This window comes from Dama dama, chromosome X (genome assembly GCF_033118175.1).
Source record: "Dama dama isolate Ldn47 chromosome X, ASM3311817v1, whole genome shotgun sequence".
In the NCBI taxonomy this organism is placed as follows: Eukaryota; Metazoa; Chordata; class Mammalia; order Artiodactyla; family Cervidae; genus Dama; species Dama dama.
Genome location: NC_083714.1, coordinates 86,368,960 through 86,384,942, shown reverse-complemented (window position 1 = coordinate 86,384,942; position 15,983 = coordinate 86,368,960). Strand labels below are relative to the sequence as shown.

Genomic DNA, 15,983 nt, shown 5'->3' with positions numbered 1-15,983 from the left:
GCTTGCACAAAAGGTGAAAGGTGACACAACAGAGTACACTCACAGGTGAACAGATCAAGAAGAGGAATACTCAGTAGCTTCTGTCCCAGGAGGACTGCTCTAACCCCACCTACCTCTCATCACAGATTTGAAACACAGCTAAGAAACAGATAACAGGTCAAGGGGCCTCTACTCCAACAACTAGCAAACAGACCCCACCTCTGACAGGGTAGTGACAATCACAGAGCAAAGGGGAGGCCCTATTCAATATCTAGGGCAGGCTCTGGTCACCAAAACACCAATCAAACCTCCTATTATGGGCCTGGCTTTAGTAGCTGTGGACTCTGTGGGCACATTCATGTGGAGGTAGGACAAGAACAGAGTTTGAGCTGCCTACACAGCTCCCACAGCAGTTCTAGGTACATGATTACTGCATTACTGGGACCTAACCTCAGTGGACCTGTGTCAATGGCTGGGTGATAACAATGCCTGAGAGTAACCAGATTCAATTATTGGCATATCCACAGTTAAGGCTGGACCAAGAGCAGTTCCAACAAGAGTATACTTTGTGAGTCCACACAACAGGTGAAAGGGGACACAGTGGAGCATAATCACAGGTGAACAGCTCCAGTGGAGGAAAACTCAGTGGCTACTCTCCCAGTGGAAGTGCTCCAATCCTGCCTACCTCACACCACAGATAAAAAATCATAGCTAATAAATAGATCTGGGGGCCTCTAATCCAACAACCAAGAAACAGACCCCACCCCTGACAAGGCAGCCATAACTAGAGCAAAGGGGAGGCCCCACCAATATCTAGGGCAAGCTCTGATGAACACAACACCAATCAAGCCCACTATAAAGGGGATAATGGCACAAGCCTCTGAACCAATCTCACCAACCAGAAGTAATAGGCAATCATGTAGCCAATGGAAAGGACATCACAAACAGAATAAATTTGATGAAATGAGATGACAAAGAAATATGACACAGATGAAGAAGCAAGATAAAAACCTACAAGAACAACTAAATGAAGAGGAGATAAGCAGTCTATCTGAAAAAGAATTCAGAGTAACGATAGTAAAGATGATCCAAGATCTTGGAAACAAAATGAAGGCATTGATCGAGAAGATACAAGAAAAGCATAAAAAAGACCTAGAAGAACTAAAGAACAAGCAAACAGAGATGAATGATACAATAACTCAAATAAAAAATATATTAGAAGGAATCAAAAGCAGAATAACTGAGGCAGAAGAATGGAACTGAAACCTGGAAGATAAAATGGTGGAAATCTCTGCTGCAGAACAGAAGAAAGTAAAAAGAATGAAAAGAAATGAGAAGAGTGTCAGAGACCTCTGGAAAAACAAATAGTAATGTTGATTGGCACTTTAGGAGTTGCAGAAGAAGAAGAAAAAGGGAAAGGGCCTGAGAAAATATTTTTAAGAGATCATAGTCAAAAACATCCTTAACATGGGAAAAGAAATAGTCACCCAAGTTCAGGAAGCACAGAGTCCCATATAGGATAAACTCAAGGAGAAACGTGCAAAGACACATACTAATCAAACTAACAAAACTTAAATACAAAGAAAAAATATTAAAAGCATTAAGGGAAAAGCAACAAAGAACATACAAGGGAAACCTTGTAAGGTTATCATCAGCTGATTTTTCAGCAGAAATTCTGCAGGCCAGAAGGGATTGGCAGGATACATTTAAAGTGATGAATGGGAAAAACCTATAACCAAGAATACTCTACCCAGCAAGGCTCTTATTCAGATTTGATGGAAAAAATCAAAAGATTTACAGACAAGCAAAAGCTAAGAGAATTCAGGACCCACAAACCAGATTTAGAACACTTGCTAATGGAACTTCTCTAAGCAAAAACACAAGAGAAAAGAATAAAAGAGGAAGGGAAGAAGAAAGACCTACAAAAACAAACCCAAAACAGTTAAGAAAATGGCAATAGGAACATACATATCAATAATTTCATTAAATGTAGATGGATTAAATACTCCAACTAAAAGACACTGACTGGCTGAAGGAATATAGAAACAAGATATATATATGCTGTCTACAAGAGAATCACTTCAGACCTAGGGACACATACAGACTGAAAGTGAGGGGATGGAAAAATATATTCCAAGCTAATGGAAATCAAAAGAAAGCTGGAATAGCAATACTCATATCATACAAAATTTGACTTTAAAACAAAGGCTGTTACAAGAGACAAGGAAGGACACTACACAATGATCAAGGAATCAATCCAAGAAGAAGACATAACAATTGTAAATATATATGCACCCAATGTATGAGCACCTCAATATGTAGGGCAAATGCTAACAGCCATAAAAGGGGAAATTGACAGTAACACAACAATAGCAGGGGATGTTAATATCCCAGTTACACCAAAAGACAGATCATTCAGACTGAAAATTAATAAGGAAACACAAGCATTAAATGAAATACTAGAATAGTAGACTTAATTGACATTTATAGGACATTCCATCTGAAAGCAGCAGAATGTACTTTCTTCTCAAGTGCATATGGAACATTCTCCAGGAAAGATCATATCTTGGTCCCAAGTCAAACCTCAGTAAATTTAAGAAAACTGAAATCACATTAAGCATCTTTTCTAACCATAATGACCCAATATGACATTAGAAATCAATTTCAGGGAAAAAATTGTAAAAAACATAAAGACATGGAGGTTAAACAATATGCTACTAAATAACCACTGAAGAAATGAAGAAATCATTTTTCAGAAGATCAGAAGATCTTCAGAAGATCACTGAAGAAATCAAAGAGAAAAGTTAAAAATACTAGAAACAAATGACAACCAAAACATGATGACCCAAAATGTGTGGGATGCAGCAAAAAACAGTCCTAAGAGGGAGTTTATAGCAATACAATTCCACCTTACAAAACAAGAAAAAATCAAATAAACAACCTGACCCTACACCTAAGGCAACTAGAGAAAGAAGAACAAACAAAAACCAAAGTTAGAAGAAGGAAAGAAATTATGACTATCAGAGCAAAACCGAATGAAATACAAATGAAAACTAACAATAGGAAACATCAATAAACTAAAAGCTGGTTCTTTGAGAAGATATACAAAATATAGCAGGAGAAAAGGGAGAGGGCTCAGATCAATAAAATTAAAAAGGAAAAAGGAGAAGTTACAATAGACAACACGGAAATACAAAGGGTCATAAGAGACTACTATGAGCAACTATATGCCAATAAAATGGACAGCCTGGAAGAAATGGACAAATTCTGAGAAAAGTATAAACTTCCAGGACTGAACCAGGAAGAAATACAAAATATGAACAGACCAATCACAAATAATGAAATTGAAATGTGATTAAAAACCTTCCAAGAAACAAAAGTCCAGGACCAGATGGCTTCAAAGGCAAATTCTATCAAGCATTTAGAGAAGAACTAACACCCATTCTTCTCAAACTTTTCCCAAAAATTTCAGACAAAGGAACACTCCAAAGCTCATGCTATGAAGCCAACCATTGCCTTGATACCAAAACCAGACAAAGATACCATAAAAAAGAAAATTATAGGCAAATATCACTGATTAACATAGTTGCAAAAATCCTCAACAAAATACTAGAAAATAGAATCCAACAAAACATTAAAAAAATCATACACCATGATCAAGTGGTATTTATCCCAGGGATGCAAGAATTCTTCAATATAGACAAATCAGTCAATGTTATACACTATATTAACAAACTGAAAAATAAAAACCATATGATCATCACAATAGATGTAAAAAAACTTCTGACAAAATTCAACAACCATTTATAATAAAAACTCTCCAGAAACTGTGCAAAGAGAAAACCTATCTCAACAAAATAAAGCCTATACATAACAAACCCACAGCAAACATCATTCTCAATGGTGAAAAACTGAAAGCATTTCCTCTAAGATCAGGAAAAAGACAAAGATGTCCACTCTCAACACTTGTATTCAACATATTTTTGGAAGCCTAGCCATGGCAATAAGAGAATAGAAAAACAGGAATCCAAAATGAAAAAGAAGTAAAACTGTCACTGCCGATGACATGATACTATACACACAAAATCCTAAAGAGTCCACCAGAAAACTACTAGAGTTTATCAATGAGTTTGGTAAACTTGCAGGATACAAAATACACAGAAATCTCTTGCATTCCCATACACTAACAACAAAAGATTAGAAAGAGAAATTAAGGAAAAAATCCCATTTACCATCACAATGAGCAAAATAAAATACATAGGAATAAACCTACCTAAGGAGGAAAAAGACCTGTACCCATAAAACTGTAAGATAGTGATGAAAGAAATAAAAGATGACACAAACAGGTGAAGAGCCATACCATGTTCTTGGATTGGAAGAATCAATGTGAAAAAGACTGCACTACCCAAGGCAATCTACAGATTCAATGCAATCCATATCAAATTACAATGGCATTCTTCACAGAATTACAACAAAAAGATTTACAATTTGTATCGAAACACAAAAGATCCTGAGTAGTGAAAGCAATCCTTAGAAAGAAAAACAGTTGGAGGAATCAAGCTCCCTGACTTCAGACTACACTACAAAGCTATAGTCATCAAGACAATATGGTACTGGCACCAAAACAGAAACATAGATCAATGGAGCAGGATAGAACTCCCAGAGAGAAACCCAAGCATGGATGGTAACCTAACGTATGACAAAGGAGGTAAGAATATTCAATCAAGAAAGCCAGTCCTTTCACTAAGTGGTGCTGGGAAAACTAGACAGCTAAATGTAAAAGAATGAAAGCATAACGCTCCTTAAAACCATACACAAAAATAAAATCAAAATGGATTAAAGACTTAAATGTAAGGGTGGATTCTATAAAATCTCTTAAAGCAAAACAGGCAGACTTTAATTGCAGCAAGATCTTTTTTGGCCAACTCCTCGAGTAATGAAAATAAAGACAAAAATAAACAAATGAGAGTTAATTAAAGTTAAAAGCTATTGCATAGTAAAGGAAATCATAATCAAGACAAAAAGGCAACCCTCAGAATGTAAGAAAATATTTGCAAATGAAGCAACCAATAAGGGCTTAATCTCTAAAATATAGAAAGAGCTCATGTAGTCCAATATCAAAATACCAAGTCAGTCAGTCAGTTCAGTCACTCAGTCCTGTCTGACTCTTTGTGACCCCATGAACCACAGCATGCCAGGCCTCCCTGTCCATCACCAATCCCCAGAGTTCACCCAAACCTATGCCCATTGAGTTGGTGATGCCATCCAACCATCTCATCCTCTGTCATGCCCTTCTCCTTCTGCCCTCAATCTTTCCCAGCATCAAGGTCTTTTCCAATGAGTCAGCTCTTCGCATCAGGTGGCCAAAGTACTGGAGTTTCAGCTTCAACATCAGTCCATCCAATGAACACCCAGGACTGATCTCCTTTAAGATGGACTGGTTGGATCTCCTTGCAGTCCAAGGGACTCTCAAGAGTCTTCTCCAACACCACAGTTCAAAAGCATCAAGTCTTCAGTGCTCAGCTTTCTTTATAGTCCAACTCTCACATCCATACATGAATACTGGAGAAAAACCATAACCTTGACAAGATGGACCTTTGTTGACAAAGTAATGTCTCTGATTTGCAGGCAAATTTGGCCTTGGAGTACAGCATGAAGAAGGGCAAAGGCTAATAGAGTTCTGCCAAGAGAATGCACTGGTCATAGCAAACACCCTCTTCCAACAACACAAGAGAAGACACATGGACATCATCAGGTGGTTGACACCAAAATCAGACTGATTATATTCACTGCAGCCAAAGATGGGAAAGCTCTATACAGTCAGCAAAAACAAGACCGGGAGCAGACTGTGGCTCAGATCATGAACTCCTCATTGCCAAATTCAAACTGAAATTGAACAAAGTGGAGAAAACCATTAGACCATTCAGGTATGATCTAAATCAATCCCTTATGACTATACAGTGGAAGTGAGAAATAGATTTAATGGACTAGATCTGATAGACAGAGTCCCTGATGAACTATGGATGGAGGTTTGTGACATTGTACAGGAAAAAGGAATCAAGATCATCCCTAAGAAAAAGAAATGCAAAAAAGCAAAATGGCTGTCTGAAGAGGCCTTATAGATAGCTGTGAATAGAAGAGAAGTGAAAAGAGAAGGAGAAAAGGAAAGATACACTCAATTCAGTGCAGAGTTCCAAAGAATAGCAAGGAGAGATAAGAAAGCCTTCCTCAGTGATCAATGCAAAGAAATAGAGGAAAACAACAGAATGGGAAAGACTAGAGATCTCGTCAAGAAAATTAGAGATACCAAGGGAACATTTCATGCAAAGATGGGCTTGATAAAGGACAAAAATGGTATGGACTCAACAGAAGCAGAAGATATTAAGAAGTGGTGGAAAGAATATATAGAAGAACTGTACAAAAAAGATCTTCATGACCCAGATAATCATGATGGTGTGATCACTCACCTAGAGCCAGACATCCTGGAATGTGAAGTCAAGTGGGCCTTAGGAAGCATCACTACAAACAAAGCTAGTGGAGGTGATGGAATTACAGTTGAGCTATTTCAAATCTTGAAAGATGATGTTGTGAAAGTGCTGCACTCAATATGTCAGCAAATTTGGAAAACTTAGTATTGGCCACAGGACTGGAAAAGGTCAGTTTCCATTCCAATCTCAAAGAAAGGCAATGCCGAAGAATTCTCAAACTACCACACAATTGCACTTTATGCAAGTAAAATAATGCTTAAAATTCTCCAAGCCAGGCTTCAGCAATATGTGAACTGTGAACTTCCAGATGTTCGAGATGGTTTTAGAAAAGGCAGAGGAACCAGAGATCAAATTGCCAACATCCTCTGGATCATCAAAAAAGCAAGAAAGTTCCAGAAAAACATCTATTTCTGCTTTATTGACTATGCCAAAGATTTTGACTGTGTGGATCACAATAAACTGTGGAAAATTCTGAAAGAAATGGGCATACAAGACCACCTGACCTGCCTCTTGAGAAACCTGTATGCAGGTCAGGAAGCAACAGTTAGAACTGGCCATTGAACAACAGACTGGTTCCAAATAGGAAAATGAGTATGTCAAGGCTGTATATTGTCACCCTGCTTATTTAACTTATATGCAGGGTACATCATGAGAAACGCTGGACTGGAGGAAGCACAAGCTGGAATGAAGATTGCCAGGAAAAATAACAATAACCTCAGATATGCAGATGACACCACCCTTATGGCAGAAAGTGAAGAGGAACTAAAGAGCCTCTTGATGAAAGTGAAAGAGGAGAGTGAAAAAGTTGGCTTAAAGCTCAACATTCAGAAAACTAATATCATGGACTCTGGTCCCATCATTTCATGACAAATAGATGGGCAAATAGTGGAAACAGTGGCTGACTTTATTTTTCTTGGCTCCAAAATCACTGCAGATGATGAGTGCAGCCATGAAATTAAAAGACACTTACTCTTTGGAAGGAACGTTATGACCAACCTAGACAGCATATTGAAAAGCAGAGCCATTATTTTGTCAAGAAAATACCAAACAACCCAATAAAAATGGGCAGAAGACCTAAACAGACATTTTGACATACAGATGGTCAAGAGGCACATGAAAAGATGGTCAACATCACTATTAGAGAAATGCAAATTAAAACTACAATGAAGTATCACCTCACACAGGTAAGGATGGCCATCATCAAAAAGTCTACAAATAGTAAATGCTGGAGATGATGTGGAGAAAGGGGAACCCTCCCATTTTGTTGGTATGAATGTAAATTGGTATAGCCACTATGGAGAACAGTCTTGGAGGTTCCTCAAAAAACTAAAAATATAACTATCATATGACTTGGTAATCTCACTCCTGGGCATATACCAGAAGAAAACCAGAATTCAAAATGATACATGCATCCTAATATTCATTACAGCACTATTTACAATAGCCAGGTTATGAAAGCAATCTACATGTCCATCAACAGATGAATGGATAAAGAAGATATGGTACATATGTATAAAGGAATATTACTCAGCTATAAAAAAAACAAAATCGTGTCATTTCGAGAGATGTAGATGGACCTAGAGACTGTCATACAGAGTCAACTAAGTCAGAAAGAGAAAAAATATATATTAGTGCTTATATATGGAATCTAGAAAAATGGCACAGATGAACTTGTTTGCAAAGCAAAAACAGAAACACAGATATAGAGAACAACCTTATAGATACAAAGAGAGAAAGAGCAGATCAGATGAATTGGGAGATTGGGATTGACATATATACACTACTATGTATAAAATAGGTAGTTAATGAGGATCTAATATACAGCACAGGGAACTCTACTCAGTGCTCTGTAATGACTAAATTGATAAGGAAATCTAAAGAGGGCATATGTGTGTGTGTGTGTGTGTGTGTGTGTGTGTATAACTGATTCACTTTGCTGTACAGCAAAAAGTAACACAACACTGCAAAGCAACTATACTCCAATGAAAATTTTAAAAAAGATTTTAAAAATACATACACCAGCAGTAAACAATCAGGGAAGCAATTTAAGAAAGTTATTTCATTTATAAAAGCATCAAAAAGAAAAAAAAAATACTTAGGAATAAATATAACCAAGAAAGCTCAGGACTCACACAGTGAAAATTTCAAAATATTGCTGAAAGTAACTGAAGGCCTCAATAAATGAAAAGATATCCCACATGATGGATTGGAAAATTTGATTTTAAGATGGCACTCTTCTCATAACAATATACAGATTCAGTATGATCATTATCAAAATTCCAATGGTCATTTTGCAGTGGTGGAAAAGTTCATCCTACAACTCACATGGAATTCCAAGAGACCCTAACTGAAACAGTCTTAGAAAAATAAATTTCTTAGAAAGTTACACTTTTCTAAGAATTTGCCCATTTCTTCCAAGTTGTTCATTTTATTGGCATATAATTGCTGATAGTAGTCTTTATGATCCTTTGTATTTATGTGTTGTCTGTTGTGATCTCTCAATTTTCATTTCTAATTTTGTTGATTTGATTCTTCTCCCTTTGTTTCTTGATGAGTCTGGCTAATGGTTTGTCAATTTTATTTATCTTCTCAAAGAACCAGCTTTTAGCTTTGTTGATTTTTGCTATGGTCTCTTTTGTTGGTTTTAGCATTTATTTCTGCCCTAATTTTTAAGATTTCTTTCCTTCTACTAACCCAGGGGTTCTTCATTTCTTCCTTTTCTAGTTGCTTTAGGTGTAGAGTTAGGTTATTTATTTGACTTTTTTCTTGTTTCTTGAGGTAAGCCTCTATTGCTATGAACCTTCCCCTTCACACTGCTTTTACAATTGTCCCACAGGTTTTGGGTTGTTGTGTTTTCATTTTCATTCATTTCTATGCATATTTTGATTTATTTTTTTATTTCTTCTGTGATTTGTTGGTTATTCAGAAGTGTATTGTTCAGGACACCTTATCTTTGACAAAAGAGGCAAGAATATACAATGGAGAAAAGACAATCTCTTTAACAAGTAGTGCTGGGAAAACTGGTCAACCACTTGTAAAAGAATGAAACTAGAACACTTTCTAACACCATACACAAAATAAACTCAAAATGGATTAAAGATCAAAACATAAGACCAGAAACTATAGAACTCGTAGAAGAAAACATAGGCAAAACACTCTCTGACATAAATCACAGCAGGATCCTCTATGACCCACCTCCTAGAGTAATGGAAATAAAAGCAAAAATAAACAAATGGGACCTAATTAAATTTAAAAGCTTTTGCACAATGAAGGAAACTATAAGCAAGGTGAAAGGACAGCCTTCAGAATGGGAGAAACCAATAGCAAATGAAGCAACTGACAAAGAATTATTCTCAAAAATATACAAGCAACTCCTATAGCTCAATTCCAGAAAAATAGACGACCCAATCAAAAAATGGGCCAAAGAACTAAATAGACATTTCTCCAAAGAAGACATACAGATGGCTAACAAACACATGAAAAGATGCTCAACATCACTCATTATCAGAGAAATGCAAATCAAAACCACAATGTGCCAGAAAGAAAAACACCAGTACAGTATACTAATGCATATATATGGAATTTAGAAAGATGATAATGATAACCCTGTATGTGACACAGCAAAAGAGACACAGATATATAGAACAGTCTTTTGGACTCTGTGAGAGAAGGCGAGTGTGGGATGATTTGAGAAAATAGCACTGAAACATGTATATTATCATATGTGAAACATATCGCCAGTCCATGTTCGATGGATGAGACAAGGTGCACTGGGCTGGTGCACTGTGATGACCCAGAGGGATGGGATGGGGAGGGAGGTTCAGGATGGGGAACACATGTACACCCATGGCTAATTCATGTCAATGTATGGCAGAATCACTACAATACTGTAAAGTAATTAGCCTCCAATTAAAAGAAATAAATTAAAAAAAAATAAAATGCAAAAAAAAAAACAAAGAAAAATAAATTTGGAGGACTCACACTCTTGACATCAAAATTTAAAACAAAGATATGGTCATCAAAGCAAGTGTGGTACTGGCAGAAGAACAGACAAACAAATCAGTGGGGCAGAATTAAGAGTACAGAAATAAATTCATACCTCTATGGTTAATTGGTTTTTGACAATCATGTCAAGGCTATTCTATGGCATAAGAATAGTCTCTTCTATAAATGATGTTGGGAAAACTTCATAGCCACATGCAAAAGAATGAATCTGGATTCCTCCCTCAATCCATGTATAAAAATTCACTCAAAATGGATCAAAGATCTAATCATATTTAATAAAAAGTAAAAACTATAAAAATCTTTTAGAAGAAAATACAGGGCTAAATCTTTATGGCCTTGCATTTAGCAATGGATGCTTAGATATGATACCAAAGAGCAGGCAACAAGTAAAAATATAGGTAAGTTGAACTTTATCAAAATTAAAGATTTTATGCATCAAATGACAGGCTTCCCAGGTAGCTCAGTGGTAAAGAGTCCACCTCCCAATGTAGGAGATGCTGAAGACGCGGGTTTGATCCCTGGGTCGGGAAGACCCCCTGGAGGAGGAAATGGCAACCCACCCCAGTATTCTTGCTGGGACAACGCCATGGACAGAGGAGCCTGGTGGGCTACAGTCCGTGAGGTCGCAGAGTCAGATACAACTGAGCAACCAAGCAGATATCAAATTATACTATCAAAGAAGTGAAAAGATAACACACAGAATGGGAGAAAGTATCTGCAAATCATTTATCTGATAAGGGTTGAATATTCAAAATACATAAGGAAATTTTACAATTCAAAAACAAAAAGATAAATAACCCAGTTAAAAATGTGCAAAGAACTTAAATAGATATTTCTTTAAAGAAGATATACAAATGGCCAACAAATGTACAAAAAGATAAATCTATTTCACTAGTAATCAGGGATATGCGAATCAAAATCACAATAAGATACTACTTCATAGCTACTCTGATGGCTATAATTTAAAAAGGTAAATAAGTTTTGGTGAGGATGTGGAATGTTACTCAGCCATAAATAAGAATGGATTTGAGTCAGTCCTAGTGAGGTGGATGAAACTAGAGCCTGTTATACAGAGTGAAGTCAGAAAGAGAAAAATAAGTATCATATATTAAAGCATATATATGCAATCTAGAAAAATGGTATTGATGAACCTACTTGCAGGGAAGGAACGGAGACACAGACATAGAGAATGAACTTGTGGACACAGTGGGGGAAGGAGAGAGTGGGAAGAATGGAGAAAGTAGCACTGATATACACACACTATAATGTGTAAAATAGACAGCAAGTAGGAAGTTTCTACATAACACAGGGAGCCCAGCCTGGTGCTCTGTAGTAATCTAGACAGGTAGGATGGGGTAAGGAAGGGAGACTCAAGAGGGAGATGATATATGTATAATTATGGATGATTTGCATTTTTGCACAGCAGAAACCATCACAACCTTATAAAGCAATTTTCCTCCAATTAAAAATTAAATAAAAAAAATAAAAGACTTATTAAACGGGGTGGGGGAGATGACAGGATGGATTGGTGGAGCCAGAATTGGAAATAAAAGCTATCTTACCCTCCTAGTTTTTAAATAATGGTATCTGATGCAAAATGTTAAGAAAACACTGTGCAGGCCAAATGAAACACATCTGTAGGCTACATGTGGCCTATGAGTCACAAGTTTAGACCTCTGTATTGGTTGAAAGTAGATGGAGTTAAGTAAGATACTGTGGAGGTTAAAGCATGGACTGAGGAGCTATACTACCTGGGTTGCCATCCAAGCTTGGACATTTACTAGCTCCATGACCTTAGACAAGTTTCACAATGTGTCTGTGCCTCAATTTTCTTATCTTCAAAATGGTTATAATGATAATGTGTGCCTCATAAGGTTGTTATAAGGATTAAGTTTGTGTGTCTGTGTATGTTTGTGTGTATGTAGTCACTTAAAACAGTGCCTAGAATGTAGTAAATGCCCTGCAAATATGTTAAATAAACAAAATAAATAAGCTTCTTTTCAGCTTTTAATATTATATAACTTAATAAGAACTTGTAGAAAGCTAATTATTTACATTAATTTGGTCTTTACATCTTTTTGCACATCTGCACAATGGGGATAATAATGATATCTATTTTGTATGGTTAGTGTTAGTATTAAATAAGTTAATATATTAAAATGTTCATATATCTACAGTACTTAGAACATTGTCTGGCACAGATCAAGCACTATATAAGTGTTAGCCATTATTAATTTTTAAAATAATTGCTTGGCAAAGCTCATGTAGGTCAGTACTGAAAAACTCCAAAATATGTCTGATATATTTACAATATGGCATTGATCCTAAGAGCAACAATAACAGAGCTGAACTTTTAACCCTTCAATCAATCATTCAAAAGAGCAAAGTGGTGAGCTCTGGGAATAGAAAAACTTCCCAGTCATTGTACATCCCCATGCAACTGCACATCAGAATGTGATAAAAAAAGAAATACAGCCTAAATTTGTATCTATGAAGGCAACTAATTGAATTTGTAATAACCTTTCTGTATTTTCCTTAGTAAATCTAAGAAATGGACCCGGAAAATTCAAACTCTGATGCACAGAATCTATAAGAAAGTTCTGTATTAGAAAAGATGGCTATCTTCTGTCTCCCTAGTTAATCCCAGTCTACCTGGAGTAGACTATTGCTTTGTCAAATACGTAAGAAACAGAAATTATAAGTGGAGTCAGGTCCTAGGGTTAGAAAAAGCAGGACCTCAACCATAATTTTTAAGAGGAAGAGAATCTGATATAAAGAAATATAGGAGTCTTGGAAGGATTTGAAAGTGAGGGGATGTCCAAATAGACAAATAGGAGTCCTAATGTGAGGGGACTGGAAATATACTGGGACCTCACATTGAATGAATAGGGAACATTATAGGACAAAATTTTAAGAATGTTAGAAGTGGGATTCTATACTGAAGTGACAAGATTAGTGGAACTTCCTTTGAGAAGAGATGGGGATTCTTCAATATGAGAGGCAAAGGGAGATCTCACTATGAGAAAAGCAGAGGTTCTTTTGTGAGGAGACAGGATATACTATGGAGACTCCATTGTGAATTGATAACACTATAGGGGACTGGGGGTAATCTAAGTGGGATAGAATCTTGGGATTTGCATCTGTAAATACTGTGAAATTCTGAGTTTGAGAGCATGAGATATACTGTGGGAACCATTTTATAGATTGGAGGGGCTGAAATGCTCCCTGGTATTATAGGACTGGGTACAAGAGGAGACCCTAGATTTATAAAAGTATGGTCTAATGAGAGGGGACAAGAAATGAGCCTCCAATTGTAAGGAGAGGAAATATTAGAAACCCCTGAAGGAAAGTATGGTGTTTCCCTAGTTTGAGAAGACAAGGGACAAGTGCAATCCTAGAGGGAAGTAAGTGAAAATAATAAGAAACCCTAGAGGAAGAGGATGACAAAATGTGGAGCTAACAGTGGAAGAGGACTGCAGGAGGTGGGGAGTATATTTCAGAAAAGATAGCAAGGGGAGATCATCATTAGAAAACTAATGGCCTTTGGAAGGTGTATAGGGGGTATTGTGGGAACCCTTGAAAGTGAAAATGTTAGTCGCTCAGTTGTGTCTGACTTTTTGCAACCCCATGGACTGTAGCCCACCAGGCTCCTCTGTACATAGGATCCTCCAGGCAAATATACTGGAGTGAGTAGCTATTCCCTTCTCTAGGGGATCTTTCCCACCCAGGGATCGAACCCTAGTCTCCTGCATTGCAGGCATATTCTTTACCATCTGAGCCACCAGGGAAGCCCTTGTGGGAGGGTAAACAGGATACCCTAGTGTGAGAAGACAGTGGACAAAGCAGTACCATAATGTGATAAAAAAAAATCAGGGTGACTAGTATGAGGTGTCAGAAATTTATGTGGGGCCATGAATGGGAAGGAGTGAATGCATCTCAAAGCAGGCAGGCAGGAGACTAAGGGGGGCTCCAGTGTGACAAAATCAGGGCTCCCTGTATGAGCAGACAGTATGGGATGTATTGTAGGATTCCCATTCCATTAGAGAAGATGAGAAAATGGGGAATGGAAGGGAAACTAACTGAACTTTTAGTTTAGTCCCACAGGGAAAGAGGAATGGAAGGCACATTACTTTGTGAAAAGGGGAGACTACAGTGGGATAGAACAAGGTGTACCGTGGGGTCCCAAGTGGCAGAAAATGCACTTCAGCTGGCTTGAGAGGATCACTGGAAAAGGAGGAATCCCAGTGTTAGATAAGGGAGAGCTAGCAAGAGAGTACAGGAAATATTTAGGGGTTCTAGTAGGAAGAAATTGGAAAATGTGGGGCTTTTAGTTGGGTGAATTGGCGGGATTCATGGTGTAAGTGGCCAGTTTAAGTATACAGGGTACGTTGTTTACTCAACTCGGTAGGATGACAGCCCCCAGAACCAGAGCACAAGGCACAAGTGGTTGTCCTGTTTGAGAAAAGGGGATCCCAGTGGGGGAAAGAAAAGGAAATTCTTGTGGGTAGGGCCAGGAAGTAATATAAGAAACCTGGCTAGGAGACGATAGCGACATGGTGGGACACTCGTGGGAGGGTGCAAGAAATACTATGGGAAGCCATAGGTTGGAGATCAAGAGATCTCCAGGGAGCTTAAGGAAAACCGCAGTGTGAGGGCTAAGAACACAGGGGACACCAGTGTGAAGGGTAGGGCAGACGGTTATGCTGGAGCATAATTTCCCCACCTTAGGTGCCAGCTCGACTTACCCAGGCAGAGTTCAAAGACGTAGGCATAGTAGGACCAGAGCACGACGAGGACGATAACGAGCACTGGCACCCAGGAAAGTACACGGCGGCAGCACCGTAGCCCCCCGGACAGAGCCATCTTCCAGCCCCGCCGCATCTTAGGCTCGAAGATCGACCGAGCAGGCCTGCTGGCGCTGGGTCGGAATTGCTGGGCAGCGGCTGAGAGGCGGGAAGACGCGCTGTGCGGCGCTCCACTGCCTAGCCTGGCGGGAACAGTCTCCCCTAGTCGATACCACCTGTGGGGCTGCAGGCCAGAGTGCACCACACACAATAGGCATGAGTCACGGCGAGGAGGAACAGGCGGTGTTGGAGCGGAAGATGATCCGTCAGGCTGGCGAGGCTGGGCACGCTCAGAGGGAGTGGAGAGTGCAATCCCTCCTCTTTCCTCCTCTCCCACCCCTTGCCACAGCACTTGATGCAGGGCTAGACCTCTGCAAAACTCTTAAGCAGAAGAAATTTAGGTCCGCCCATCTGCTCTTACTGCACTGCGTCCCCCTCATCTCCGCTCTGATCTCTTTCTGTTTCTTTGTCTCCTCCCTCCCAACGCCACACACACACACACACACACACAATTGTCTGACACACACGAGCACAAAGACACGCAGTGGTAAAGATACGAACGGTAGCATCTAATGACTTAAAGATCATCCAGCCCCATACTCCCACTGCTGCTTGAACAATATGCTTAACACGTAGCGCCGCAGTTGCTGCTTGGGTAAGTCCATTG

General features: G+C 38.5%; 1 protein-coding gene across 2 annotated transcripts in view; it reads right to left on the bottom strand.

Moving 5' to 3' along the window:
* The window catches only part of ZDHHC15 (zinc finger DHHC-type palmitoyltransferase 15), a 135,073-nt gene extending 119,319 nt beyond the window's left edge, over window positions 1-15,754 (bottom strand). Inside the window, exon 1 of one of the 2 annotated variants that reach the window (XM_061136366.1) lies at window positions 15,218-15,754. In XM_061136366.1, the coding sequence (XP_060992349.1) occupies window positions 15,218-15,353 (136 nt within the window). In that variant the 5' untranslated portion in view covers window positions 15,354-15,754. The remainder of the gene's footprint in view (window positions 1-15,217) is intronic. The other variant, XM_061136367.1, reaches the window with a different exon arrangement.
* Between the last annotated feature and the right edge of the window lie 229 nt (window positions 15,755-15,983).